The sequence below is a fragment of the Pristiophorus japonicus genome, chromosome 7 (assembly GCF_044704955.1).
Source record: "Pristiophorus japonicus isolate sPriJap1 chromosome 7, sPriJap1.hap1, whole genome shotgun sequence".
In the NCBI taxonomy this organism is placed as follows: domain Eukaryota; kingdom Metazoa; phylum Chordata; class Chondrichthyes; family Pristiophoridae; genus Pristiophorus; species Pristiophorus japonicus.
Window position 1 is genome coordinate 181,337,526 of NC_091983.1, and position 20,538 is coordinate 181,358,063.

Sequence of the window (20,538 nt, forward strand, 5' to 3'; positions counted from 1 at the left end):
GAGCTGGGACTGCAATGTTTCCAGTTCAAGCACTCACATTTTATACTTCAGGAACTATGGGGTGATTTTAAGGACGAGCAGGATCAGTGCTGCCGGAGGACTAGGGGAGAATGGGAAGCTGCCTGGCCCTCCGAAGTATGAGGCCTGGGAGATTGTAATGCCCGGGCCTCATCTACATGATCGGAGTCAGTCTCCTGTCCAAACCCGGCGGGAAGAGCTACATGGCCGGTGGACGGGAGAGGATTTTGGATGGCTGGGAGCCACCGCTGCTAGAAGCCTGATTGAAGCTTCTAAGGTAAGTGTTTGGGAGAGGGGGGTCAGATGATCAGAGAGGGAAAGAAGCATGGGACAGATGAGGCTTAAGAATTTCCTGTGGAAACAGAAAAAAAATGAAAAGAGACCTATCTTCTGGTCCCAGCTCCTGTTGCCGACAGGTTTGGCCTAGCAGAGAAGCCGGGAGGGCTTCTGCACCCAGACCTGGGGTTAATATTATAGTCAGGCCTCTATGACATCATCTGCATATTTAAAGAAGGACCCTGTTGCCTTCTAGTGGGTGGCCCACTCGCCTGCTCAAAAGAGCAGGTTAATATCGGGACTCGTAATATGGGAAGGCAGCAGGACTGGAGGAGGTAAGTCACAAGGCGCATTTCACGCCCTGTGAATGAAATTCAGTTCTCAATCAAGTTTATTCATGGTGCTTGAATTTGGACTAGGGTGAAACATTTCCTGTTTTGAGTTTTCATGCTTGTTTTACCGGAGGACTGCTTCAAGTTTCTTTGGGCGCAAGTTAGGCTCTTGGTATAACTATGTCTGTCAATCACACATGAAGGCTATGAGTTGGGGGCGCAACATCTCACACTAAGGCTCATTCGGAACTCCAAGAGGTCATCGAAGATGGAACTCCATGCGAGTGAGAAGGAAATAAGAAAGGAAATCAGAGAGAAAACGTAATTTCAGAATTATTATTTGTTAATTATTGGAAACTCTTGTCGCATTCAGTTACAATTTAAGAAAGAGATTATCTTCTAGTAATGAGGTTTTTAAGACTTCTCTAACAAAGTGCTAATTTTCATAATTGCATATGTTACTCTCCATTATAGGTTGGGACCTGGGAAACAAGCAGTGGATTGAACATGACTGAGAATCGCAAAGGAAAGACAGCTAACATCACTGATTCATTGTCCAACCGATCATTAGTTGTTACAACAATCCTGGTAAATTATTATACATTTCTTACCTTTGATTGGTGAATTGTAATGTTACACAAATGTGCAAGTGGTGATGTAGAACATTGTAGTATTTTTCAACTGAAATTAATAGGTCGAGAAAGCAACAACATGGTACATTTAGAGAGTAAGATTTGCCACTCTGACACTGTGGTCTGGTTTGGAACATTTTTACATAAAATACAAAATGAAATATTTCAAAACATAATTGCTTTAAACCATTTGTTTTTGAGAAACCTAAGCAACAGCAGCAAGTCCATAATGTTAAAAATTGAAAAAAGTAAGACAGAAGATGAGGTGACTCAGCAAGTAGCAGTTGAGTGACGATAAGCTTACATTTTAAAAAACATGCATTTTGTAGGAGCCAGAGAAGACTGAGGGATGCAAGGAGATCCATGACAATGAGGTCCTGGTGCTGTGGTGTACATTATGTAACTGAGTGTTTCCAATTTACAAATTCTACAGTGTCCTCTGAAAGACAGTTATTGTCAAAAGACAATACTGGAAAACTGCAGATTTGGATTACAGATGTTTAAAATGGGCGTTTAAACTTCTGAAATGATGAGCCATATTTTCCTCTTTGCAGTAGACAAAATAGGGCTACAGTAGGTCTAGAATGTGACGAAGTGATGATAGAGAATGGTGATAATTCGGCCTAAAAATTCCGTATCGCCCCATTTAGGAGCGGTAACACTTGGAAGAAGCAAGACTTAGTTCCAGGCGTAGATAAATTCGAGTTACTTTAGTGCTCTACTCCCTTCCTGGGGCAGTAACAGGGCAGATGCCTCAGCAGCACTGCGCACTTGGCCACGAAGGGCTCTCCAATTAAAGGGACGAGCCCATGCTGCCGACTCTGCAAAACAAAAAGGCACCTACCTGAACCACCAGGGAGCCGGGGTGCCACACGATCAGCCCATCACTTAAGTAGAGTGCCGAGCTGAGCGATCATGGCTACGACCCCGCAAAGAAACCACATCATGAGTGGCAACAAAGAGGTGAGTTTTTTTTCCGGAACTCGGCCACCTCACCTTTAATTTTCACCCCTATAGAGGCGATAGATGTTCCCTGAAGCTGTCGCTGTTAGCGCCTGGGGCAGCTGCAGGGGCGAAAGTCAATTTTGGTGCCAGGCGTTAACGGGGCGATACGCACAGTGATGACGTCACGATGTCCAGGTGCAGGAGATCGGGGCGCAACGCCATAGTGCCACCGCTGAACTCCCGCTCATTATGGCGGGAGTCATTAACAGCACTGCGCCCGGTCGCAAATTCACATGTATCCCATTAACGACCCCGAGGGCTGATAACAGGAGGTGCAGAGTAGCCCAATTTCACCCCTTAGTCTTCGGTGGTAACACAGATGGACAATAGTGAATCGTCGGCCTGTTTTACTCCTTGCCTGATTTTCTTTTCCATTTTAGCATGTGTCCAGTGATTATTGCAGGAGGACAGGACATCCCAAATGCACGTAGGAGGTGCACAAATTGCAAATCTCCCATAGCTGAGTTAGATATCTAGACATGGTAGAGGAGCAGTGCATGATATGACAACAGCATGCAACCTGGTCCACAAAGGCCTAAAGGGACAGGTAACCATCTGCACTGCAGCACCAGTGCCATGAAGGTCACCGCTGACCTCAACTTTTGTGCCACAGGGTACCAGAGGGGATATTGCATGAGTCAGACATTTTTCTGCGCAAAACTCCATTAGCGAAGGCAGCTTATGTTTTTCTAAAAATCCAGACTCATGTAAGGTACGTGGGTGACATTGTTGACTGTATGGATGTAGCTTTTTGTGGGGCTTCCAACAACCCATCGCCTACCGACACCAGGTAATATTTCTCGTTTCTTGGGGAATACTTGTGAGACATAATTTTCTGACTGAGCTCCCAGTGAAGATCCATAAACAGTTGGAAAATCATGCACAGTGCTCAGTGGAATTCCTGACTTAGCACTCACTGTGGGCCTGCTGGATGCTCAAATTATTCCTGTAGTGGTTTCATTCGAGGCAGTCTGAGAACACAGCTCTTTGAAGGAGAAGGAAGGAAGGAGATTTGGACCCTTGGTGATGTGGGGTAAGTGCTGCAACCGTGGCCGACAATTATTCTGTGCCATCTACCCCAGCAGAGACCAGACACAACAAAGAATGTAGGCTGACCTGATTCGGAATGCTAAAACCAGTCTATCTAAAGACATACTTGCAATCACGAGTGTGCTAGTTGCTTTACCTGTTTCATTTTTGCTAAGAACTGCATTTGTTCAGTTTGCTTTTCTTTTGGACAACTGACACTTTCGTTCTCTGACAGTAAGTCATATTAAAATGTAAGTAGTCCATTGAGGGTAGATTCAGTGACCCATTGTTCTCAGTGAGGAGCCCCACTCGAGCGGAATGCATTTCTCAAAACTTTTTTTCACTCTATTAACGAACCTTATGATCTTTAGGTTGGTTAAGTGGCTTGTTGGCTGCTTGAAATGGTTATTCTTACAGACTCATTGTGATTGCCTGGGTTTTAAATGTTCGTATGAAATAAATTGTACAAAACTTTGTACTGCAAAATCACATGCATCGACCATTTTATTTAGGGGTTGTAACAATGAAAACACAATGGAAAGGAAACAAAGGAAGATTATGGCCCAGGAGTGAACTGTTGTTCCCCCACACAGAAAGCAGGAAACTATAGACCAGTTAGCCTAACATCTGTCGTTGGGAAAATGCTGGAGTCCATTATTAAGGAAGCAGTAACAGGACATTTGGAAAAGCATAATTCAATCAAGCAGAGTCAGCATGGTTTTATGAAAGGGAAATCATGTTTGACAAATTTGTTGGAGTTCTTTGAGGATGTAACGAGCAGGGTGGAAAAAGGGGAACCAGCGGATGTGGTGTATTTGGATTTCCAGAAGGCATTCGATAAGGTGCCACATAAAAGGTTACTGCGCAAGATAAAAGTTCATGGGGTTGGGGGTAATATATTAGCGTGGATAGAGGATTGGCTAACTAACAGAAAACAGAGAGTCAGAATAAATGGGTCATTTTGCGGTTGGCAAACAGTAACTAGTGGGGTGCCACAGGGATCAGTGCTGGGGCCTCAACTATTTACAATCTATATTAACGACTTGGATGAAGGGACCGAGTGTAATGTAGCCAAGTTTGCTGATGATACAAAGATGGGTGGGAAAGCAAATTGTGAGGACGTCACAAAAAAATCTGCAAAGGGATATAGACATGTTAAGTGAGTAGGCAAAAAATTGGCAGGTGGAGTAGAATGTGGGAAAATGGGAGGTTATCCATGTTGGTAGTAAAAATAGAAAAGCAAATTATAATTTAAATTGAGAAAAATTGCAAAGTGCTGCAGTACGGAGGGACCTGGAGATTCTTGTGCATGAAACACAAAAAGTTAGTATGCAGGTACAGCAAGTAATCAGGAAGGCAAATGGAATATTGGCCTTTAATGCAAGGGGGATAGAAGCAGAGAAGTCCTGCTACAACTGTACAGGGTATTGGTGAGGCCACACCTAGAGTACTGCATACAGTTTTGTGTCTGTATTTAAGGAAGGATATATTTGCATTGGAGGCTGTTCAGAGCAGGTTCACGAGGTTGATTCCAGAGATGAGGCGGTTAATTTATGATAGGTTGAGTAGGTTGGGCCTATACTCATTGGAGTTCAGAAGAATGAGAGGTGATCTTATTGACACATATAAGATAATGAGGGTGCTCGACAAGGTGGATGCATGGAGGATATTTCCACTAAAACGAGGGGGGCATAGACTCAGAATAAGAAGCCGCCCATTTAAAACTTAAGATGAGGAGGAATTTCTTCTCTCAGAGGGTTGTAAATCTATGCAATTCTCTGCTCCAGAGAGCTGTGGAGGCTGGGTCATTTAATATATTTAAGGCAGAGATAGACAGAATTTTGAGAGATAAGGGAATAAAGGGTTATGAGGAGCGGGCAGAGAAGTGGAGCTGAGTCCATGATCAGATCAGCCATGATCTTATTAAATGATGGAGCAGGCTTGAGGGGCCTAATGACCTACTCCTGCTCCTATACCTTATGTTCTTATGTTATCACTTAATTGTGAGCTGAAGTAAACCTGTATGAAGTGGATTGTTTGTGTTACTCTTTTTAACACATCTTCATTTTGAGTTAATTAATTCTTCCGGTGCACTGCTGGCCAGTATTTGGAGACTGTGACACTGGGGATCAGTTTTTGTCCTACATGAGAAAGAAAAAAGAAAAACTTGCATATTTATAGCGCCTTTCATGACCATCGGATGTCCCAAAGTGCTTTACAGCTCATTAAGTACTTTTGAAGTGTAGGTACTGTTGTAATGTAGGAAACGTGGCTGCCAATTTTCGCACAGCAAGCTCCCATAAACAGCAAAATAATGACCAGATAATTTTTTTTTAGTAATGTTGATTGAGGGATAAATATTGGCCAGGACACCGGGGATAACTCCCCTGCTCTTCTTCAAAGTAGTGCCATGGGATCTTTTACATCGACCTGCTAGAGCAGACAGGGCCTCGGTTTACCGTCTCATCCAGAGGATGGATTATCTATGAATGCTCAGGTTCCTTCAAATATACAGCCAACAACACAAGCCTACACCAAGTCAATGCTTTATTTTTATAGTAAAAATAATGAATGTAAACTATCGATCAGCGCTGTACAACGCACATCTAATAATAATTATTTTACTGTATTTTTAGCGTGACTACAGTAATTCTGTGGGGGTTCTCTGAGATTGATGGAATCCCCAGAGAAACATCCAAAGTACTAAAAATGCACATTTACATCATTTTTCCAGGGTTTCCCCTGATCACCTGCCGAAGTTCTGGCAAGGGATCGGAATAATCGTGCAGGAATTCAGCGTCATGCCAGTTAGCAGATGGCATAAGGAATCTACCTGAGGCTTTATCCAGGCTATATATTTCTTTAACCTAGCAAGACATCCTTCCTCTTGTACTCCCAGTCCCTTGCAGTAAAGGCCAACCTGCCAGTCACCACAGAAAAGTGGGACAGTCAGTGAGAGAGGAGACAATTCAAAAAAGAAAATCGGTATAAATTTCACTGCTGTTCAGTAAATGGATTTCTCATCTTACCACAGGATTGGGTCTGTGACATATGCACTCCCGAGCATAAAGAGAGTTGGCTTTGGTGAAACCACACCTGGAGTACTGAGCACAGTTTTGGTCTCCTTATCTAAGGAAGGATATACTTGCTTTAGAGGCAGTGCAACAAAGGTTCACTAGATTGATCCCTGGAATGAGAGGGTTTTCCGATGGGGAGAGATTGAGTAGATTGGACCTATACTCTCGGGAGTTTAGAAGAATGAGAGGGGATCTCATTGAAACATATAAGATTCTGAGGGGGATTGAGAGGATGAATGCTGAGAGGTTGTTTACTCTGGCTGGAGAGTCTAGCGGGGAGAAATTCGGTCGCGCCTCTGTTGTGGTGTTAACCCGGGCGGAGTGGTTAAATTTGCTCCGGGAAATGGTTTGCGTCTCCAGCCGCAAAATTCAACAGCTGGGCCCTGAATGTGGAGTGCAGGGCAAGGGAGACATTCCACACCTCTTTTAGGGCGCTAGGCTGGCTGAGCAAATCAAAATCCCAAGCAAAACAGCCGGACTCGGAGTGCGCGAAGAGAGGCTTCTGTGATAAAATAAATCTGAAAAAACACCAAAAACATCCCCAATACATTACTGATGCCACCACAACATAAATTGCAAAAATAAAAAACAATGGGCCTCAAATACCACCCACTTACCGCCCACATACCATCCAAAAATGCGAATTTGACCCAAAAAAATCAATAACCGCCCACATTCCCGCCGGCGGGACATTCACCAGATATTTACCGCCGGCGATAGTCCATACTGCCCGCCGATCGGGGAAGGCTCAAAAACGCAAATTTGATCACTAAGATCCATTTACTGCCTGCCCTAAATACAGTCATGAAAAGTAAGGTCTTACTGATCTTAGCTGATCTCAAGCAGACGGTAGTAGTGTGCTAAGGCAGCAGCCCTCCCCCACCCCATCGCCCTCCCCCCCCCCCCGCTGCCAACACCAGCTTTGTCTGGAATGGAACCCTCATGATTGTTACCCTTCATTTTCTAAAACACTGTACAAGAGTGGCTAAATTCAATAAAAAGATTTATATAAAATTGTAAAACATTAAAAACATTTAAAACTTGAAAAACTTTCAGAACTTTCAAAAATGTCAACAGTTTAAAACTTAATAAATTATTTTTAACAATTTACATTGAACACTAATACATTTTTTAATCAAACAACAACATATAAAACACCAACAAGAACAACATGAACAACATGTAAAAAACGACCAACATCCAACCCTCTAGCCACTCCCACCGCCTCTCTTCCTTTCCCTTACCCTCACCCTCCCTCTCTTCTTCCCGTTTTGCCTATCTCCATGCTGCCCCCCCCCTCCCCCGCCCCCCTTGCCCCTCCCTACGTTGGGACCAGGATGTTGTGCAGCACTTGATCCAGAGTGATTCTGCCATCATTGGTGGGCAGACAATGGGGGCGCAATGATTGGACTCACAGGAGCAGCTCGGGATGTGGAAGGCCCGGCTGCTATGGCACTGGCGGGGGCGGGGGTGCGTGTCATATTCCGAGACCATCAATTGTTGCATGGCATCGATGGATTCGGTGTTTCGCTCCACCGCGGCAATCAGCCTCGACATAGACTCCTCATGTCGGTCTAAAAGTCCCGCAATGTGCCCAGCTATCGCAGCCAGGACCTGGAGGAGCTCTCGACCTATCCCAATGTTCATCCTCGACAGTTCAACCATGTCCTGTTGAGCGGCCCCCTGTCTTTCAGCATTCCCTCTTTGCTGCATCAACCTCCATGGATGCGGCATAGTAGATTGAACGTTAGGGACTGCATTGCTGCACACCGCTTGGTCCCGCTTCTTCGGAATCGTTTGCAAAGCCATAAACCTCCGACTCTGATACGGAGGTATTCGTGCCTAAAGGTGCAGACACAAAGGTTAAAACAATGGACGGCTTCTTCTCCTGCGAGCCTCCCCCATCACTCTCCAGTTGAAGTGGCTGAGACAGTGCCCCTTCTTCCTCTTGTTCCTCCTGTTCTTAGTCTCCTTAGGTGAGGGAGGTGGAGGCGGGGTCTCTCGTGGAGGTCGAGGCAGGGGGTCTGAAGGAGCTTGAGGCGAGGGGTCTGGCAGAGGCTCTTTAGGTGCCAGAGGTCGAGGCAGTTGCTGCTTGAATGCCGGAGGTCGAGGTGGTGGCTACCTTGGTGTCATCCGATTCAGCATTTGCAAGTACAAGACAAGATTTCAGTGGTTAGCAGCAGGGGAGGGGTCAGGGTGACATGAGTACCGTCACATAGCACAGTCTTATTTCAAGGACCACCACTGCTGCATTACTACATTAATTATGGCTGACAGACAATACATTAATATGCATGACATTACATTACATTACATGACCCCAACATCACAGTACATTATATTAATTTGAGATGACATCATATCATAGGCGGTCCCTCAAACGAGGATGACTTGCTTCCACATGAGTTCACAGATGTTTCAATGAAGGACCCGATGTTCCAGTCCTGAACTCCAAGTGAAGGGGTGGAAAATGCCTGTGCTTGGATTTTTTTAACATGGGCCCTCAGCTCTTCTGGCCCTCATTTGTCGCAACTCCGCCACGATAAATCGTGAGATGACATTACATGACCATAACTTACCATGCTGTGGCAAGGGATCAGCACCACCATGGGTGGTTGCACTGTTGCTAAGGCGAAGGCACGCTGCTCCAAATCACTTATATCCAGCACCTTTGGTGGGTCTCTTCCCTTGCACCGCTGCTCAGAGGCGTTGGTTGACAATTTGTTCTGCAGAAATTAAAGTAGCAATCTTTAACCGATTTGTACATGCGATACACACACACACACACACAGACACACAGGCACACACAAATAGCCATCAAAACACTAGTCCTGAGTTTTATGTCCCATTAATCCCATTTAGATTTACATTGTAAGTAGTAAGGGAGTGCTTCAATAAAATCATTACTCTGGCTGCAGCTACAATGTCATTGCAACTTTTGCGATATTGGTCTCCTTCCCTCACAATTGTCCCCACTACGGACATTGCCACCCCAATTTCCTTCCACGACCATCCCTGGTAAGGTCCAGATACCTTGCCTCCACCACAGAGACAAGTGCCTCCAGCTCTTCATCCGTAAACCATGGTTCCTTCAGTCTCTGCCCATCTTTGACGTTTTTCAGTATCTTCTTCTCACGCATGATTTTATTTAAGATTGTTAATAAATCTTGCACACTTATTACATTTTTTTCTGACTTTTCCTGCTTTGTCCTTTGTCTTCAGTACTTTCTGTTTTCTCTCTCTCCAATCTTCTCACTGACTTCTCTGTCTTTCAAAGTCACTGTCCCTCACAAGCTGTTCCGCACATATGCGGGCGGCTCCCAATCGCGCCAAAAACGACGTTGACCTCAAAAAAAAAATTCCGCACGCGCAGAACTCGGCTTACAATCTTTGCCGAGTTTAATGGCCTGCATAGTCCGCCAACGCCCACTACACCCTGCTCCCGCTGCCGCCCGCTACATTTCCAAGAAACTCGCGTTGGAGGATCTCAGCGGCAGCGGACTGTAACAAATGAAGGGCTGCCCGAATACCGCCGAGAAACGGGCGGCATCGGGCCGTCATCAATTTTGGGCCCAATCACACTTACCTCAGGTCAATATTACTTACCTCACTGCGGCCGCTACAGCTTGGAATGCCTGCTTCCACAGGCATTCCCACTAGGGCGCACTACGGGGTGCTGCGGATCAGCTGCCAACCAAATATCGAGCCGTTGTCGCAACCAAGGACGGTGCACACTGGCTCGCCTCGTCCGGGCGGTAATGCTCTGCGCCCCTCGAAAGCGGCATCGACTATCCCAGCGGGGCGCTGGGAGCTGGGCGCCCCCCCAGAAATGCCTACCACTGCCATTGCCACCCATCTGGGGCGCTAACAGGGACAGAAGAAGACCAAAATTCCAGCCCCAGGACTAGGGGGCGTAGTCTCAGGATAAGGGTTGGGCCATTTAAGACCAAGATGAGGAGGAATTTCTTCACTCAGAACTTCTCTGCCACCTGGACCCATGGTAAGCAGTGTGTGCAGATTGCAAAAAGATTTCCAGTGATTATTGGAGAATATCTTGCAATTTCCTTTGTAGAATCTCAATTTCTTGTGAATAATTTTGACGTGGTGCGATAGTGTAAGACGGGTGATAGCGAATTGGCATCCTGTTTTACATCTCCCGATTTTTATTTCCACTCATTTCAAATTTACCCCCTTAATATTTTCTTGTGGATTGAAAAATCTATAGGACAGGAAATCTCATGAATCCTTTATGCTGTTCTGCTTTGGGGCTGGAAATCCTGTGAAATATCCAAATCTCCTAATGCTCAGGAGCGCATATGTCACAGAGTCAATCCTGTGGCAAGATGAGAAATCCATTTACTGAACAGCAGTGAAATTTATACCGATTTTCTTTCTTGAATTGTCTCCTCTCTCATTGTCTGTCCCACTTTTCCATTCCCTCTCTGATTGCCATAGTTGTTCTCCATCAGTCATTTAGACACTTTCTTGTCCTTTACAGCAACACAGCAAACGCTATTTGTTGCAGTTACATCAAGACTGACTGAGCAGACGACTGGTTGCAATGCATTTACATACAGGCACCCCAGTGCATCTTATTGAAACAGTCTCATTCAGGCTGAAGAGCAGTGATCCAGCAGCTGTAGTTTCAGGCATATCATTTGAAATTTATGTCCACATAATGATTTTCCATAATTCTAAATGGTATGAATGTTTTATGTGTTCATATATATAATATATATATATAAATTTGTCCTGAATGGGAATATTCTGTGAAATTGTAAAATAAAATGACCCATAGCTAAAATTTAAAAAAATAAGATAGAAAGCAGGCACTTGTTACTAAAACAATTGTCAAATTACGCTAAGATATACGACTTAAATTGCACAATTTTTTTGGACAATTTGGGTTATTTCTGGTTGAGGGGAAATCTGCATTCTATAGCTACTCAACAAATTGCTCTTTCAAGGCAATGTTGCTCCCTCTGCTCGCCGCCTGACCTTGTGTCGTGGCTAAATTTTGGGCACTTCTGGTGACATCCGCAGGCTTCCCTGGTAATTCCACCAAAGCACCCCGACAGACCTGTATCTTCTGAGAGGAGGTGTAGGTTTCACTGTGGGCAGTTTCCATTGTGAACCAATGTTGGGCCTAAAGTTGAAAAGGCAAATAGCAATTGGTCCAGAAAGGATCAAATGCCATTAATTTAGGGGCCAGATGTTGAGTGATTTCAATTTTTTATTTGTTATCTTCTCCTCTTCAGCCCGAGCATCATCTTTTTTCAATTTTTCAATTTATTAATTCTCGGGATATGGGTGTCGTTGGCAAGCCCAACACTTATTGCCCATCCTTAGTTTCCCTTGAGAAGTTGGTGGTGGTGACCTGCCTTCTTGAACCGCTGCAGTCTGTGTGGTGAACTTACTTCCCCAGTGCTGGTAGATATGGAGTACCAGGATTGTGACCCAGCGATGATGAAGGAACAGTGATATATTTCCAAGTCAGGATGGTGCATGACTTGGAGGGTAACTTGGAGCTGGTGGTGTTCCCATGCGCCTACTGCCCTTGTCCTTCTAGGCGGTAGAGGTCGAGGTTTGGGAGGGGCTAGAACTGCCTCTCGGAGTGACATGATGTAGCTCCAAGTTTCTGCTGCCTCCATGGGGCAGTCACTCCTATTGTGCCACAACAAGCTGGATGCCCACCTCTATTATGTAATTGACCATAGGATTTTGGACAGGGTAATGGCGGGAGGTTTTCAGTCAGCAGAAATTCTGCACCGTTGCACTTCCAACGATATAATGTCACTGTGGAGTTTGCAATCTAAGAAACATTCATGCAAGGCTGAGCTGAAGTACTGAGGCTCTCTGCTCACATTTCTAAGGTTGAATATGTTATCTTAGTTCTGTCACAAAATAATAGTCAAGTCTCTCTGTCATAATATAATGAGATACATAGGTGTCACAAGACTCCTGCAGAAGGTATCCTGACAGGAAAGAGCTAATGGGAAAGCAGCTCACTTGTCGCCACTTCTGGAAGCACATACATATCCTGTCAGTTGATTTATTCAATAACATTGATGCAAAGCTGTGGGAGATTGACTGCCAATTTGCTATCCACTTTGCCTATTCTGCTTGTGTATGACAGAGGTATCAAGTGTATACTGTACAGGCAAACCCATGGAAATGTTTGTTCTTGCCAGGGGTAGAGTCTCACTGAGAAGGGTTTTATTCAATAATATAACCTTGCTAAATATTTTGAATAAATGGCTGACCAGCAGACAAGAAGTTCAGACTGGTGCAGTCTGTGTCTTCGGCATCTATTTAATCAGTCTAAAGTTGAGTGGTCAATACCACCTCATTAACATCACATTCTTACAACTCTAAAGAGTCTGGGATACTTGCTAATGAATGTGGACAGTTTGTTACTAATGTTTCGCCCACTTTACTCACAAAAGTTTGAAGCTGCCTCAAGCTTTCTGGTGATTAAGCTCAGTGATGGCTTTTAACATCGTTGCCATGGGAATGGTTAATAGTGATTCAAAACCGTGAGCCAGAACAATGTGGAATCAGTGCAACCATAGAGTGCAGTTGATACACTGAAACCTCGAGCACAGTGATCTTTGCTTCTTTTCTGGCTCGGGACAGAAAATGATTACGTCCAACTTCTTGTATTTCAAGTTTGACCTTGCATATCATGGTGACCCACCAGGGGGTGTAATTAAAGAACAGGGGTCCAAAATTCAGCCTCCCAATAAGGCCTGTTATCGCCAGAAAGCAGCGGTCATGCGGCGGTATCGAATGGCCACCGATTTTTGGTCGAATGGTTGGCGCTCGTGAAATTCTCCTCGGTGTTTTTTCTGCTCTGCTGCTGCCGAACTCTCCTAAGTGCATCACCAAAACGTGCACTGCCGATCTAATTAGTGGAGTGGAGGGTTCAGGTGAACAGAAATTTTAAAAAGTCAAAGAATAAGGAGAAGGCAATAGAACAGGGTAGCACTGGGGGAAAAGAAAACCATTGTATGACAGGAAAGGACAGAATGTATGAACATAAAAGTGTATCAGAAAGTGGGGTCTAAGCAGGAAAAAATAGTTTAAAAAAAACAAATTTAAAAGTTCTTTATCTGAATGCACGCAGCTTTCGTAACAAAATAGATGAGTTGACGGCACAAATAGATACAAATGGGTATGATCTGATAGCCATTACAAAGACGTGGTTGCAAGATGACCAAGGCTGGGAACTAAATCTTCAGGGGTATTTGACAATTCGGAAGGACAGACAGAAAGAAAAAGGAGGTGGAGTATCACTGTTAATAAAGGATGAGTTCAGTGCCTAAGTGAGAAACGATATTGGCTCAGAAGATCAAGATGTTGAATCAGTTTGCGTGGAGATAAGGAATAATAAGGGGGAAAAGTCATTGGTGGGCATAGTCTATAGGCCCCCTAACAGCAGCTACACTGATGGACAGAGTATAAATCCAGAAATAATGGAGGCTTGTAAAAAAGGAACAGCAATAATCATGGGCGATTTTAACCTTCATATTGGACAAAGCAAATTGGCCAGGGTAGCCTTGAGGAAGAGTTCATAGAGTGTATCCGGGATAGTTTCCATGAACAGTATGTTGTGGAACCAACCAGGGAACAAGATATCTTAGATCTGGGGCTGTGTAATGAGACACAATTAATAAATGATCATATAGTAAAGGATCCTCTAGGAATGAGTGACCATAGCATGGTTGAATTTCAAATTCAGTTGAAGGGTGAGAAAGTTGGATCTCAAACCAGTGTCCTAAACTTAAATAAAGGAGACTACAAAGATATGAAGTCAGAGTTGGCTAAAGTGGATTGGGAAAAGAGATTAAAGTGTAGGACGGTGGATGAGCAGTGGCAGATATTTAAGGAGATATTTCATAACTCTCAACAAAAATATATTCCAATGATAAGGAAAGACTGTAAGAGAAGGGATAACCATCCGTGTCTAACTAAGGACATAAGGGATGGTATCAAATTAAAAACACGGGGATACAAAGTGGCCAAGACGAGTGGGAGGCCAGAGGATTGGGAAACTTTTAAAAGCCAGCAAAGAATTACTAAACAAATAATAGAGGGAAGAAACATTATGAAAGCAAAGTAGCATGAAATATAAAAACAGAAAGTACATAAAAAGGAAAAGAGTGGCTAAAGTAAATGTTGGTCCCATAGACGATGAGACTGGGGAATTGATAATGAGGAACAGGACAATAGCAGACTTTGAACAAATATTTTGTATCGGTCTTCATGGTATTAAAAACATCTCAACAGTGGATAATCAAGGGGATATAGGGAAAGAGGAACTTAATAAAATCACTATCACAGATGAAATAGTACTCTCGGAAAACCACAAATGTAACGTCCTTAATTAAAAAAGGAGGCAGACAGAAAGCAGGAAACTATAGACCAGTTAGCCTAATAGGAAAATGCTGGAGTCCATTATTAAGGAAGCAGTAGCAGGACATTTGGAAAAACAAGATTCAATCAAGCAGAGTCAACATGGTTTTATGAAAGGGAAATCATGTTTGACAAATTTGATGGAGTTCTTTGAGGATGTAATGAGCAGATAAGGGGGAACCAGTGGATGTGAATTTCCAGAAGGCATTCGATAAGATGCCACATAAAAGGTTACTGCACAAGATAAGAGCTCACGGGGTTGGGGGTAATATATTAGCATGGATAGAGAATTGGCTAACTACAGAAAACAGAGAGTCGGGATAAATGGGTCAAAAAGTAACGAGTGGGGTGCTGCAGGGATTGGTGCTGGGGCCTCAACTATTTATAATATATATTAATGACTTGGATGAAGAGACCGAGTGTAATGCAGTTGAGTTTGCTAATGATAAAAGATGGGTGGGAAAGCAAATTGTGAGGAGGACATAAAAAATCTGCAAAGGGATATAGACAGGCTAAGTGAGTGGGCAAAAATTTGCAGACGGAGTATAATGTGGGAAAATGTGAGGTTATCCACTTTGGCAGAAAAAATAAAAAAGCAAATTATAGTTTAAATGGAGAAAAATTGCAAAGTGCTGCAGTACAGAGGGACCTGAGGGTCCTTGTGTATGAAATACAAAAAGTTAGGATGCAGGTACAGCAAGTCATCAGGAAGGCAAATGGAATGTTAGCCTTTATTGCAAGGGGGATTGTTGTGTATGGAGAAAGAGTCAGACTGAACACTGTGAGCTCAAAGTAAAGTGTGACCTTAGTCTTTTATTGCAGGTCTCCAGAGTGCCTCACCAACCTGTGAAGCCTCCTTAAATACCTGTGCTCCCAAAGGATTATGGGATCCCTTGGGACTCCAGGGGATGAGGCCTCTGGTGGCTGTACAGAGTAAATTCAAGTCCACATATATAACAACACTCCCCCCACCCAAATAGTGCAACTATTTACAATGCTAGTCAATTTGGGGCTCTTCTTGCCCTGGTTGATCATCTCGGTGTGAAAGCTGGTGTTGTTGAATCATTTATTGGGCCCTCGCTGAGCTGATGTGCAGCTGGCCTTTCTGGGCTGCCTGGTCTGTTGGGCCCTGCAGGGCTGCTGTGGACAATGGGTTCTGCTTAGTCGTCAACCGTGGTGCCGGTTGCCACTGGTGTGTATGTTGGGGGATCAAAAAAGGTAGGGTCCAAGGTGGGTTGCTCAGGATAGTCCGTGAATCTGAGTTCGATTTGGTCCAAGTGTTTCCGGTGAATGAGTCATTTGAAAGTTTTGACCCAAAACACCCTGCTCCTCTCTTTGACCATGACAGTACCGGGAAGCCACTTGGGACCTTGTCCATAATTTAATACAAATACAGGATCATTGATTTCAATCTCGCGTGACACATTTGCGCCATCATGGTATGCACTTTGTTGAAGCCGCTTGCTCTCTACCTGTTCATGTAGATCAGGGTGAACTAACGAGAGCCTTGTCTTAAGTGCTCTTTTCATGAGCAGTTCAGCAGGTGGGATCCCAGTGAGTGAATGGGGTCTCGTGCGGTAACTAAGCAGGACTCGGGATAGCCGAGTCTCCAGTGAGCCTTCAGTTACCCTCTTCAAGCCTTGCTTGATAGTTTGCACTGCTCTCTCTGCCTGACCATTGGATGCTGGTTTAAATGGGGCAGATGTGACATGTTTGATCCCGTTATGGGTCATAAATTCTTTGAACTCAGCACTGGTAAAAGATGTCCCGTTGTCGCTCACCAGGACATTGGGTAAGCCGTCAGTGGCAAACATGGCCCGCAGGCTTTCAGTAGTGGCAGCGGACGTGCTAGCCGACATTATCTCACATTCAATCCACTTGGAGTACGCGTCTACGACCACAAGAAACATTTTACCCAAGAACAGGCCTGCATAGTCGAGGTGTACCCGAGACCACGGTTTGGAGGGCCAAGACCATAAACTTAGCGGCGCCTCCCTGGGTACATTGCTTAACTGCGAGCATGTATTATATCTGTGAACGCAGGACTCTAAGTCTGCATCGATACCGGGCCACCACATGTGGGATCTGGCTATCGCTTTCATCATTACGATGCCTGGGTGGGTACTGTGGAGGTCATTGATGAAGGTGTCTCTGCCCTTCTTGGGGACCACTACTCGATTGCCCCACAGAAGGCAGTCTGTCTGTATAGACATTTCATCTTTGCGCCACTGGAATGGCTTTATCTCTCCCTGCATTTCCACTGGGACACTGGACCAGCTCCCATGAAGCACACAGTTTTTGACTCGAGGTAATAAAGGGTCCTGGCTTGACCAAGTTTTGATCTGCCGGGCAGTGACGCGTGATTGCTCACTCTCAAATGCTTCCATAACCATGGCTAGATCTGCGGGCTGCGCCATTTCCACCCCCATGGTGGGTAATGGCAGCCTACTGAGAGCATCGGCGCAGTTTTCTGTGCCTGGCCTGTGGCGGATGGCGTAGTTGTATGCGGACAACGTGAGCGCCCATCTCTGGATACGGGCCGATGCGTTGGTATTGATCCTTTTACTCGCGGAAAACAGGGATATAGTGGCTTATGGTCAGTTTCCGATTCGAATTTTAGCCCAAACAGGTATTTTCTTTACCCCATAGACACACGCTAACACTTCTTTTTCAATCATGCCGTAGGCTCTCTCAGCCTTAGACAGACTCCTGGATGCATAAGCAACCGGTTGCAGTTTCCCGAAATCATTAGCTTGTTGCTATACACACCCGACGCCATATGACGACACATCACATGCTCGTACCAAACACTTAAATGGATCATACAACACAAGCAATTTGTTTGAGCATAACAATTTTATCGCTTTTACAAAGGCATTTTCTTGGCTTTTGCCCCAAATCCATTCGCCCCCTTTTCGTAGTAAGACGTGCAGTGGTTCAAGCAGTATACTGAGACCCGGTAAGAAGTTACCAAAGTAGTTCAAGAGTCCCAGAAACAACCGCAGCTCCATCATGTTCTGTGGCCTCATTGCGTTCTTGATTGCCTCCGTCTTTGCGTTGGTGGGCCTGATGCCGTCCGCCGCAATCCTCCTTCCCAAGAATTCCACTTCATGCACCAGGAAAACACACTTCGATCATTTTAACCTGAGCCCCATGCGGTTGAGTTGACTAAGAACCTCTTCCAGGTTCTGCAGGTGCTCGACTGTGTTCCAACCTGTGACCAAGACGTTGTCCTGGAAGACCACAGTGTGCGGGACCAACTTCAGTAAACTTACTATGTTTCTCTGGAATATCGCCGCCACTGATCGGATTCCAAATGGGCATCTGTTATAAACAAAAAGACCTTTGTGCGGGTTGATGCAGGTGAGGGCCTTCAATGATTCTTCCAGTTCCTGCGTCATGTAGGCTGAAATCAGATCCAGCTTCGTGAACGTCTTTCCTCCTGCCAGCGTTGCAGGTATTGGTCCTGCAGGGAGAAACGATTGATAGTCATTTTGTAATCGCCACAGATTCTGACGGTGCCGTCTCCCTTGAGGACTGGGACAATAAGTCTGGCCCACTCGTTGAAGTCGATCGGTGAAATGATGCCCTCTCTTTGTAGCCGGTCTAGCTCGATCTCTACCCTTTCTCTCAGCATGTATGGTACTGTTCTCGCCTTGTAATGGATGGGTTGCGCCCCCATTAGGTTGATCTGTACTTTTGCTCCTTGAAATTTCCCGATACCTGGTTCGAACAGCGAAGGAAATTTGTTTAAGACTTGGGCACACGAAGTGTCGTCAGCAGGGCGATAGCGCTCGGACGTCATCCCAGTTCCAGCGTATCTTTCCCAGCCAGCTCCCGCCGAGCAGCGTGGGGCCATCGCCCAGTACCAGCCAGAGTGGTAGCTTGTGCACTGCTCCATCGTAGGAGACCTTTACATTAGCACTGCCGGTTACAGGAATCAGTTCTTTTGTGTAAGTTCTTAGTTTCATGCGAACTGGAGTTAATTCTGGCCTTGAGGCCTTGTTGCACCACAAGCTTTCAAAAGTCTTTTTGCCCATAATGGACTGGCTCGCACCAGCTCCAGTGTCCAGCTCCAATGACACCGGGAGTCCATTTAGTTCAACATTCAGCATTATCGGGGGACAATTCATGGTGAATATGTGCACCCCATGTACCTCTGCCTCCTTGATCTGAGGCTCTGGTTGGAGTCGTGATCCTCCGTGGATCTGTCCTCCTCTGCAATGTGGTGGTTTGCACGTTTAACAGGCTTAGCAGCTCGCCTGCACACTCGTTGGAGGTGTCCCATTGTTCCACAGCCCTTGCAAACGTACTCTTTGAATCGGCATGAACGGAAACGATGATCACCCCCGCAGCGCAAACAAGTTGTTAATGGCCTTGCATTCATCACCCTTGATGGTGGACTCTGAGACATCTGCGGACCTGCAGCTGCAGGCATGTGTGACCTGCCCTGTACATTACGATTCGAAAACAACATCACTTTGTTCACAGTACTTGTAGCAGCTCTTGTGGGCTGAGAGATTTGCTTCGTATTGTCACTGATGGCAATGAATGGCTGGGCTATCGCTATGGCCTTGCTCAAGGTTGGGGTCTCTACACACAAAAGTTTGCGAAGTATGGTTTTGTGGCCAATGCCAAGTATGAAAAAGTCTCTGAGCATGTGCTCCAAATGTCCTTCAAATTCGCAATGTCCTGCAAGGTGTCTTAGCTCGTGTGCACAAATCGTCGTACGATTTCTCCGTGGGTTTCGCTGGAGTGAGCAGATTCTTTATAAAGCCATACATTGGTACCCCACAGACGGTGAGGAGGATCGCCCTTCATTTGGCAGTGCTCTCTTCCCCAACTAGCTCGTTGACCACGAAGTATTGGTCGAGTCGCTCCACAAAAGTTTCCCAGTCATCTCCCTCTGAGAATTTCTCCAGGATGCCCACTGTTCTCTGCATCTTTGGGGTCGCTATCTGTATCTCGTCGCCAGTTGTTGTGTATGGAGAAAGAGTTAGACTGAACACTGTGAGCTCAAAGTAAAGTATGATCTTACTCTTTTATTGCAGGTCTCCAGAATGCCTCTCCAGCCTGTGAAGCCTCCTTAAATACCTCTGCTCCAAAAGGATTATGGGATCCCTTGGGACTCCAGGGGATGAGCCGTCTGGTGGCTGGCTGTACAGAGTAAATACAAGTCCACATATATAGCAGGGATACAGTGTAAAAGCAGAGAACTCCTGCTACAACTGTTCAGGGTATTAGTGAGGCTACACCTGGAGTACTGCATACCATTTTGGTCTCCGTATTTAAGGAAGGATAGACTTGCATTGGAGGCTGTTCAGAAAAGGTTCACTAGGTTGATTCCGGAGATGAGGGGCTTGACTTATGAAATTAGATTGAGTAGTTTGGGCCAACACTCATTGGAGTTCAGAAGAATGAGAGGTGATCTTACCAAAACATATAAGATAATGGGGGGCTCAACAAGGTGGATGTAGAGAGGATATTTCCACTCAGGGGAAACTAACACTAGGGGGCATAGTCTTAGCATAAGGGGACCACCCATTTAAAACTGTGATGAGGCGGAATTTCTTCTATCAGAGGGTTGTAAATCTGTGGAATTCTCTGCCCCAGAGAGCTGTGGAGGCTGGGTCATTGGATATATTTAATGTGGAGATAGATTTTTGAGCGATAAGGGAATAAAGGATTATGGGGAACAGGCAGGGAAGTGGAACTGAGTCCATGATCAGATCAGCCATGATCTTATTAAATGGT

The 20,538-nt window shown here is 45.1% G+C and overlaps 1 protein-coding gene across 4 annotated transcripts in view; it reads left to right on the forward strand.

Moving 5' to 3' along the window:
• Positions 1-20,538, forward strand: part of LOC139267373 (glutamate receptor ionotropic, kainate 2) — a 319,999-nt gene that overhangs the window by 128,300 nt on the left and 171,161 nt on the right. For all 4 annotated transcript variants that reach the window (XM_070885607.1, XM_070885604.1, XM_070885603.1 and 1 more), the window contains exon 9: positions 1,101-1,214. In XM_070885607.1, coding sequence (XP_070741708.1) covers positions 1,101-1,214 — 114 coding nt within the window. The remainder of the gene's footprint in view (positions 1-1,100; positions 1,215-20,538) is intronic.